Source organism: Hipposideros armiger, unplaced genomic scaffold, assembly GCF_001890085.2.
Source record: "Hipposideros armiger isolate ML-2016 unplaced genomic scaffold, ASM189008v1 scaffold_1663, whole genome shotgun sequence".
Classification (NCBI taxonomy): domain Eukaryota; kingdom Metazoa; phylum Chordata; class Mammalia; order Chiroptera; family Hipposideridae; genus Hipposideros; species Hipposideros armiger.
This window is the reverse complement of record NW_017733013.1, coordinates 83258-94098: the sequence shown is the minus strand read 5'-3', so window position 1 is coordinate 94098 and position 10841 is coordinate 83258. Positions and strand designations below refer to the sequence as shown.

General features: G+C 37.6%; 1 protein-coding gene and 1 pseudogene across 1 annotated transcript in view; one reads left to right on the top strand and one right to left on the bottom strand.

The window, feature by feature from the left end:
* The window catches only part of LOC109377955 (olfactory receptor 51H1-like), a 914-nt gene extending 823 nt beyond the window's left edge, over positions 1–91 (bottom strand). Inside the window, exon 1 of the mRNA XM_019634430.1 lies at positions 40–91. Coding sequence (XP_019489975.1) covers positions 40–91 — 52 coding nt within the window. The remainder of the gene's footprint in view (positions 1–39) is intronic.
* A 2042-nt stretch (positions 92–2133) lies between these two features.
* LOC109377954 (olfactory receptor 51H1-like) lies at positions 2134–6380 on the top strand (annotated as a pseudogene).
* The last annotated feature ends 4461 nt before the right edge of the window (positions 6381–10841 follow it).

Sequence of the window (10841 nt, the reverse complement as noted above, 5' to 3'; positions counted from 1 at the left end):
AGGCCATCCAAGGGTTTTTCTCTGGCATCCCTGGGATACCTGTCAAAATAAAACTATGGTGGTTGGCATGCGATGCATTAGAATTCATCATGGTGTTCTCACTACCAGGTGAGGCTGGAGTCTCCCATCTAGGTCACAGCTCCTAAATTGAAAACATATTTCATATAAGACAGGTAAATGGCTTTTTAAATATTGGGTTGTTGGAAAAGTCATGATGTATTTTTTCTATGTTTTTCATTGCAAAAATGTGTCATGACTTTTCTGACAACCCAATATATAAATGGAACAGTAAAGGGAAGAATTATGTTAAAAACAGCCTCTAAAAGGTATTTTTTTATCACTTTGTCTTTTTGCTTCCTAGACAATCATGTGGGATGACCTCCTTTCCCGTGAATTTAATTTGTTCATCTGAAAAATGGAGACAAGACTTAAACCCCTAGTGTTTAGACAGTAAAACATTTGAAAATCTCCCCTTTAGCAGTTTTCAAGGTTTGTTAGAAAACAAACAGAAAAACCCAAGGACTTAGTAGCATAGAGAATTTTGCTAAATAAAAAAAAAAGCTAGGCTGGCCAAGTGGCTCAGTTGGTTAAGAGCGCAAGCTCTGAGCAACAGGAATGCCAGTTCAATTCTCACATGGGCCAGTGAGCTGCACCCGAGGTGAGCTGCTGTTGAGCTGCCAACAGGCAGCAGGATGGCTCATCTGGTGAGAGCACGTGCTCCTAACAACAAGTTCAACTCCCGCATGGGATGGTGGGCTGTGCCCACCTACAACTAAGATTGAACACGGCACCTTGAGCTGAGCGGCCAATGGGCGGCCGGATGGCAACTGGACTTGGAGCTGAGCTAGCTGCGCCCGCCACAACTAAGACTGAAGGACAACAACTTGGCTGTTCCCCTTCCCCAATTCTCCAATACTGTTCTCCTCCAATTCCCCAATAAAATATTTAATAAAAAAAAGCTAAACTCACATTACCACACACTCATACCTACATACATTCCCCTGTCTTCACAAACCCATATATATATATATATATATATATATATATATATATATATATATATATATATATATATACACATTCTCATACATACACACACATATATATGTGTGTGTGTATTCTTCTTCAATGCTTAGTATCTATTTCACTGTATTTATAATGGCCTACATTTGTAAATGACACATTAGTAGATAAAACTGTTCAAATTAGTAGTTAACTTTCACAAGTTTTAACAATTTATAATTTTTCATAACCTCATTTTAAAATAGCAAGGAACAGAGAATAAAAGCTATTGGCTCAGAAACAATCACACATGATTTTTATTTTGAGAGTTTCCTAACTCACCAGAAACTTGCAACAATTCTTGAAACCTCTTCTGTCATCAAACCAACATTTAAACACTTTCAAACTTGCCTCTAAAACATATGAAGTAATTATTCCCTTTCTTCCTTTTGTATAGCTAATAAACAGTATGGCCCATTTCTTCCAGGCTCCCTAGCTGATCATCCTCCATCCACTGTTCCAAAAGTTCTTCACTCTGTGGTTAAAATAAACCTTTAAAAATTGGAATATGATTTATTCATCACTAGCAAAATCTCCTTTAAGGGCTTCCATTGTACTTAGAACAGAGTCCCAAGGCCTTATCTTCGCCACCAGGGTAAGGCATGATTCAGCCCCTATCACCAACTCACACCGTTTCGCTCCCGTTTGGTCTCTTTAATCCAGCTAAATTTGCAGTGTTTAAGTTCCTGGATCTCATTAAGACACTTCCTGATATAGGGTTTCCATATATGCTCTTCCCTGTTCCTTATGCCTTTCTCCACCTCCTCTATAGTCCTTCTTTGCCTAATCAAAGCCTATCTGTCCTTCCCATGTAAGCCTTTTCCAAATGTCCGTCACCCTTTAAGACTCTTGGGTATGCTGGTTTTACATTCTGGGCTTTTTCTTATAAGTGAATACAGTTAATTAAACATTGCATAAGTAGTTGTTTCATATCTGTCTCTCTTACTAGTAGTTAAACTCCCTAAAAGAAAGGAAAATTTATCTGTTCATCACCTAGTAGACCATCTGTTAAGTGTATATAAGCTTTTCCATATGTGCTGAATGAAGGAATGAAATGATGAATAAATGAATATGGATGCTCGAATGTCATTCTTCCTTCCAGAAGTACTGCAAGCCTTCAAACTCCTCTCTGATCTTTTGCAGGTGGGTTGAAAATCATTAACCATGAGAAAAGTCTGTTTTTCTAAAAAGGCCCAGACCAAAAAACAAAAACAAAGACAGAAAAAACCTTAAATGAGGAGTCTCTGAGAGGTAGCATGGTGTCTTTGTTCTTACCTAGGCACCTTCGAAGAAAAACCTCTAAAGCTGTTTTGGGAACTCTGAGTCCAGGTGGGGAGGATGGGGGTGTGGTCAGGTGCACCAGACCAGGTGGGCTTCCCTGCTTGCTCACCCCCTTTTTCTTTGCTGTGAGATAGGATTTTCTGTTTGGGATGGCAACACTGCGAATAGCTTATTTTGCAGATTCTGATCTCTTAGACAAGAGGAATCCATGAAAGATAGTGTAGTCCACTTATAAAGGTTGTGTTATGTGTAGCAAACAGAATTCAGGCCTCTCTCCCAGTAAATCACAATGCTCAGATCTAAACAAAGCACGCTGTGGTGGCTGTCTAATCTTCTGGCTCACTTTGAGAAAGGAGCTTTTTTATACTTTACATGCTGAGAGTCCTTCACTGCTGATCCCTCATCTCAAGCAATTCAGTGTGCTTTTACTGGGGAAGAATCAATTGACTCATCCCTACTGCATGTTTTTCTTGGAAAGACTTGAAAAATCTTTATTCTCTAAATAAGTCCTCAGGGCCTGCTAAAACAGTTTTTCTATGGAAATGGCTGAGTTTTGTTTTCTCCTTCCTTTTTATTGCTTTTCATTCTGTATATCCAAATGGTTTTACCCCATCTTCTTTTCTTTTTTCTCATTCCTTTCTCTATTCTCCATCTTCTTTCTCTTTTCCATTCTCCCTAAATTTTCAGCCCCCTCTTTTCTCTAGTTCCTATTTTAATTCTAATTTACTCTTCCACCCAATCTAAATTTCATTCTTTTCTATGTACCAGATCCTCCCCCACGGTATGTCTTCTTTTATTCCGAATAGCAACATCTACATTTTACTTTTCTCCATCTTTCTTTTGCTTCCTGCCACCCCATGACACTCTATAGAATCTTCTCATCTGTCCTTATCATTTCTCACACTAGAATTTCTATGGAGGTTTAATGAAATAGTGTTCATAAGTAATTCAGCACAGAGCTTGCCATGTGGAGAACATGTAAAAACATTTTAAGATTAACGTATACCTGTATCAACCTCTGTTTTCCAGTTCAGAATTAATTTGGCTCCTTTCCTTCCCTACAACTAGCAAACAGAGCACTTATACAGACTTCTCAAACCTCTGGTGGCATCTGGAGCCATCATGATTTTACAATAATTTCCTAACTGCTGTGGAAAAATCCCTCGAGGCATGATATGTAGTGCCACCTGGGCTGTTCTACCCTGGTTTCCCTAATAGCTCCAAACTCTCCCTTCATCTGTTAACTGTCCTTTTCTTCTGCTAGCACATTTAACATTTTTCTTCATTTTGAATTTTCTTTTTTAAAAATTAAATTTATTGGGGAGATGTTGGTTAATACTATTACATAGGTTTCAACTGTACAATTGTATAATACTTTATCCGTATACTGCATAATGTGTTCAACACCCAATGTCAAGTCTCCTTCCATTACTATATATTTGACCTCCTTTACCCACCCACCGCACCATCCCACTTTCTCTTTGGCATCTTGTCAACCAAATTTGAGGAAGACAGAAAGGTCTACTTCAGTCTCAGTCTCAGTGATGACATAGTGTTGTGATTTATCCTGAAATAGAGTTGGATCTAATGTTCTTTTTGGAAGGAGAGAAGGAGTGCCTGGATGCTCTATCGGTAACACAGAAGACAAAGTTCTTTAAATTTGTTGACTTGTTTGGTTTCCATTGTTGTTATTTCAATCTATAAAATATAACTACTTTTATTTGTTTTAATGTGTAATATTTGTTCATCGATGAGGTAATTCTTAATATTACAGAAATAGCTGGCACATCAGTATGTGCCTTTGTGTGGTTAGTCCTCAAATTGTCCACAGACCCTTCCTATCACCTCTTCATGCCCGTTTGGTCCCATTTCTTTTCCTTCATAGGCATAGTCACATTATAATAGCAGAGAACAAAAGCCAGATATAAACAATTCTTATGATGATACTTTCTTTTTCAGGCATGATAGAGAGTTATGGCAGAAGATTATTTATTTTCAATTTCTAAACCCATTTCTTTCCCAGTGTGTATTACAACCTATAGGAGACTACCTATACCATAAACATTAAGAGCTGGTGCTTTACAATAAATGTTTCTGCATATTTTTTAATATAACTTTGTGACTATGTATAGACAACACCATGTGTTGTCAAGAATGTGGAGCAATTGGAATCCTTATACATCGCTGATGTGAGTACAAAATGGTTCAACTACATTAGTAAATAGTTTGACATTTTCCCTAAAGTTAGATAAATGCCTATCATACTGCCCAGTAATTCCTATCCCAGATACCTGTTCAAACATGTTCACACACAGATTATATACTAACATTTGTGGCAGCATTATTCATAATAGTTAAATGCTGTAAACAATCCAAACGTATCTCAACTAGTGCATGGATAAATAAATATGTTTTATCCATATAGAGACATACTACTCAGCAAGGAAAGGGAATAAACTATGAATATATCCAGCGATATGAATAAAACTGAAAACATGTTAAATGAGAGAAGCCAGACACAAAGGCAATTTATTGTATAATTCCATTTATATGAAATAGAAAGCATATTCATGGTTTCCTAGAGCCACAAAGGCCCAGGGCTGACCTCAAACTACCATCAGGGAATCATTTAAGGTGATGGGAGTTTTAAAACAAATTTGGGGGTATAATTTCACCATTATATACATTTACTAAACCTCTTTAAATTGTAACTCTGAAATAGATAAATTCTATGATTTTTAAATTATACCAAAATACAATAAGATAAGTAAATAAAATAGCAATTAAAAAGATCAGTAGAGAGGAAGGGGCTTTTTTTGTACTCTACATGCTAAGTGAGAGCTCTAGACTATTGCTATAGTCTAAATGAGAGGTCATGGTAACTTTGCAAAGACGGTAGGTGTGAAGATGAAAGGAATTTGAAGTATGAGGAACATATTTTGGTTTGGACTCAATAGGCCTTGGTAATGGATTATATATAAGGAAGAAGAAAAGAAAGATCTGGAATTTTGGTTTGGACAACTGGGTAGGTTGTGGTATAGTGTGATTTATTGAAATTAACCATAAGCAGAGAGGAAGAAAATGTTTGTTTTTGTTTTACACAAATTACATTTGTGCTACTGATAACCACCAGACCTTCATCCTGACTAAGATTTTAGGAATGCTGGAGAAGGACTTCTGGATAGCCTTGCCCCTCTGTCTTTTTTTTCAGTACCACGTTTCTGGGTAATGTAATCATCCTTGTTGTTATCAAAGTTGAGCAAAGTCTTCATGAGCCCTTGCATTATTTTCTGGCTATACGAGCTGCCACTGATCTCAGCCTTTCACTAACTTCCATGCCTACCATGATCAGTGCACACTGGTTCAACTGGTGCTCAGTAAGTCTTGATGCCTGCATTGCTCAAATGTCCTTTATCCACACCTTTGGGGGAGTGAAGTCAGGTGTTCTTGTGGCCATGGCCTTCGATCACTTTGTGGCTATTCACTTCCATTTGCGCTATGCTACCATTCTCACCCATGGCGTCATCAGCAACCCTGGAGCAACAATCCTGTAGAGGAGTGTGGCACCTGTGCTCCCTGGGCTTTTCCTCATCAAAAGGCTGCCTTTCTGCCACCCCAACATCCTCTTCCATGCACATTGCCTCGATCAGGATGCCACGAGTCTTGCCTGTGCTGACACCCATGTGAATACCATCTATGTGCTCCTCATTACTGCACTAGATGCCTGATCCTTTTGGTGTCTTACATTCTAATCCTCCAGGCAGTATTGGGCATTTCTTCCTGGGGAAGAGAGACTCAAAGCTCTCAACACCTGCCTCTCTCATTTCTGCGCAGTGCTGCTCTTCTGTGCACTCCTCATTGGCATGACTCTGATTCATCACTTTGGGAGGCATTTGTCACCAGTAGAGGCCACACTTGAGGCTCATATCTACCTGTTGCTCCCTGCTGTGCTCAATCCTGTTGTGTGCTGTGTTAGGACCAAGCAGATTTGGCAACAGATTGTCCGAATGATCTGTGGGGGCAAGACTGACCCTTAATGGTGCCTACTACTTCTGTGCAAATGCAATCAAATCAGAGAAGAGTATCAAATGCAGCCTTGACCCGTAGAAATTTCTGCAGTGATGGAAATATCCTGAATCTCTGTTGTTTAACATATCAATAGTAAACACTAGCCACACATGGCTATTGAGGACTTGAAACTTCGCTAGTATAACTGAGGAACTGAATTTTAAAATTTTAATTAATTAAAATGTAAATTTAAATAGTCACATGTAGCTCATAGCTACTCTATTGAACCGAAAATCTAATGGGTTATGACATGCCATTGCATAATGGTTTTGATGAAAGCAAGAATTTATCTTGGATAGCTTAATAAAGTATGAACTTAGTGTCTCCAAATGATATATAAAAACTTTTTCAACACTTACACACAATAACATTTACTATTTTTGGTGGATATTTCTATAAGTTTTGGCAAACATAGAGTCATGTAACCACCACTGACACCAAGATACAGAAAAACTATATTATTCCCCCAAATTCTCTTGTGCTGCCCCCTTTGTAGTCAACCCCTCTATCCATACCCAACCCCTGGAAAACATTGATCTGTTCTCCATGACTATAATTTTTCTTTTTCCAGGGTGTCATGTGGAACCCTGCAGTATGTAGTCTTTCAGGTCTTGTTTCTTAGCATAAGGCATTTCAGATTCACCCATGTTGATGTGTGTATTAGTAATTTATTCCTTTTTATTGCTGAGTAGTATTACATTGTATAATCTGCTACTGTTTAAAACTTTTTCAAGAAAAATTCTCAGGTTTTTTTGCTCTATCATAATCAAATTAGAGTAAGTGCTGGCATTTGCTAGTATCCCATGCTGAACATAGCATATTTATTTATTTTTGCCTTTTGTGTTTATTTATATGTTTTTAGGAGGATTTTTTAAAATAAAAACAAGATGTGTATGTTCCATGGGTTGGAATCAGTAGAGAAACATATTAAAAAGAGAATAGCATGTGAAGAATATGAGACCATGGTGCGTTCAGTGAGATAGAAGCCTAAGGAACTCTCTATATAGTTTAGAGTTCTGTTTTAACTTCACTTCAGTCCAAAAGGCTTTATATAATTCATAACAACAGGAACCCTTTTAATTTTATTTCAATCTATCCCGAGTACTCAATGTAGTTCAGAATACATGGAGGACATTCAATATGTATTTTTTTGAATTAACGAATGAGTGAAAACTACACTTTATCTTGATTAATTTCATGCTTCTTAACCTCTTTGTCTCATTTATTATTAGTTAGTCTCATTCAAAATTTCCAGTCACTCATCTTTTTTAATGGGAACCAGTGGCAAGGGGTGGTGTTTACATCTGAATTTGAATATTACTTGTGTAACTTTATGGAGTTACTTAATTTCTTTAGATATTCATTGGGATAAACAGTTTTGCTCAGTGTGCCTGATTAAAGATACAGTGAGAATATGGATAGAAAACATGTTTCAAGGAGGATAAAACATCAGTGATTATTAGATATGGTTAGGATTATATATTTATTGCCTACTATGGAGAGGTAAATTCTGTTCAAATGAGGCTTAAACCAGATGATGGCATGCAATTGTGAATCAAGCAAACTGTAGGATGGATAGATTGAGGTCCATGTATTATAACTGTATTTCCTGAATATATGAGTGGAAGTAGTTGACCATAGATCGTAGTATAGCAATATTGGTTAAGATCAAGAAAGAGCTTTGGAGTAAGATAGACATGGGCTTGAATATCAGCTCTATAACTTGCTAACTTTTAGATGGGTAAAGTTATTCAAAACCTCTCTGAATTTCAATTTCCTCATCTGCAAAATAATGGAGAATAATACTTAACCCATAAGCATAATAATGAATAAATCTGATAATGTGCTTGAAGGGTATAGTGCAATTTTTGGCATATATTCTGAATTTATCAGATGCTAGTTTAGTTATGCTTAGAAGAGGAAGTGGGCTGCAGATGTGACTCAGTTAATAGGATGGCTTCTTAGGAGAGGTACCTGGGTAAGAGGAGAGACATGGGAATGGCCAAGGGGACACTGAGAACTGTTAGGAAGAGTACATATTGGAGCAGAGAAACCGATGGATGACTCTTTCTGCACTCTCCTTATCCTGCTCTGACATTCAGGGAGCCTCCCTGACTGAGAATCTGTAGCCTAAGGCAGGTGAAGAGGAATGGTTGTAGTTATCTGGCTCAGGCAGGCAGTTTTTTAAGGTACCTATTACTGTCAGCCCCCAAGGCCAGGGCTCTGCTCACAGCCCCTGATGTATGGGGTTTGCTTGGGCCCGGGAGCAGGGTTTGAAGCTGTATCAGGGCTATGTGTCTGAGCTGCTGTAGAGGAACATATTCATATGGGTCCCATAACTCTTGCTCCAACCAGTACAGTCCCTAATGAAAATAGCTCTCTGTTGTGTGGTGACTTCACTAAGCTGCCTATAAAGCTCCCGTCCTTGGGAGATGGTTTAATTCCTGCTCTGCGATAAGATTGAAGAGTTGGTCGTGTTTCCCATTGAAGTGAACAGGTAAGAAGAGTATATAAGGGAAGGGGTGGAAGGGGAGGAATTAAAGAATGAGGAATACTAGAGAAGGAGAGAAGAAAGAAGAGAGATGAAACGATGGGTGCTACAAGTAAGGTGGAATAAAGAAATGGAGAGGTGTATGGAACCTGGAAGAAATTGAGATAGGGAGATGGGAGACATGAGGGAATGGAAGGAAGAAAGAGAAAAGGAAATAGGATTCAGAACTGCCTTTTGTGGCAAGGATTGTTCAACAATCACTCAACATTAGTAACTGAAGCTCTATTATTCCAAATCTTACTTTAGTAGCTCACACTGAGAGAAGAAAAACAGGCATGACCATACTTTTAAGAGACTCACACTTCAGGCAGATAAAGATGATGCTTGTGTATATAAATTATCAATATCAACTGTGTCTTGTTATTAAGAGTCAAACGAAAGGTACACACATGAAGTGGTACACAGATTTAGAAGCAGAGGGTAAGTTTCAATTTAACATGCCCCGAACCTGTCAGGGAAGGTTCCAGATTGTGGCCAAAATAAATTTCAGTGTTGAGAAATAAATGGAAGATGGGGATTGGTAAATGAAGAGGATGAGTCTATGCCATTATTGATTCCAGAATGCAAGGATGTAGAACTTTGGATTACTAAGTTATTGAGTTGGGTTGATCTTATCCAAGTCATTTAATTTAGTCTTCTGTATATGATTTAGAAGATGTTACCTCCTGCCTGGTCAGTCATATGGAGAACTGAAGACATAAAGCAGTAGCCTATTCTTCTGGTTAGCGGGCAGTGAAGAGAAAACCTTGATAAACTGAGGCATTGACCTTTTTCCTACAACTGGTTCCAGGGTGTATGAGCTCATTGGATCTGGAGAGAAGGCTTCTGCTCATTCTCCTGTCAACATTTCTGCATTCCACAGGAAATAAGTTCTCCACTAGTAAAATAAGCCATTGTCTCCTGTCCTCTCAACCCTCACATCATCCAGTGTCATCTTTTTGTCCTTTATGGGATATGATCCAAAAAAACCAGAAAATAACAGTTGTCTGCTTTATGGTCATCTTATCTCTTAATTACTCTTCCATTCCAAAACTCCTTTCTACATACACTAGCACATAGAGACACATACAATACAAACATATGTGGATATTCACATATTTTTTAAACATACATGGACTGACTTCACAAATATTCTTTATTAAGGCATGAGGACATTGTTCTCCTTTTACTTATTTCTCATCTCTATTCCTTCTCCAAGTCATGTACAATAGATGTACTATTTAGTATATAAACAATTTTTATATTTTAAAAGAAGGAAATCATACTGTCCAGCTGTTAACTTCTCTCATAAGCCTGGCTTCTCTAATGAAAAATAATGAACTTGGGAGTTGGTATTTCTGGTTTGGAATTTTGAACCTGTATCTATTTTACCTTTGATGTACTGTTTTATCTTGCTAGGTAAAATAGTAATTTCCTTTCTTTTAAATAGGAGAAACATCTATATAAAATTTTCCTGGGATTATATAAAATTATATATAAGGTGGCTAGCAAATGTTGACATATACAGAAAATCTTTTCTTTTCCTTTTCTCTTAACCTTCCTTCTTTTCCCAATCAATGAGAGGATGATTACACTGCTTTCATTCCCTGGTATCTGGGGAAATTATTTCCCTCTGGCTTATCCTTCCCTCAAAACTTCCAGGCTCATCTAGTCTTTATTCATTTATCATTTATCCATCCATCAATATATCTAATGTTAATAAATTATTAATGCTTTTATCATGCACCAATAACTGTGCTTATCTCTGGAGTAAATATGAAGATGAATACAAATGTTCTATGTTCCCAGAGAGCCAGTGTCCTAGAAGGAGGAAGAAATGTGATCAAGCAATATGATTTTAGTGCTATAAAAAGTATATATAAAGTACTTGGGACTGGCC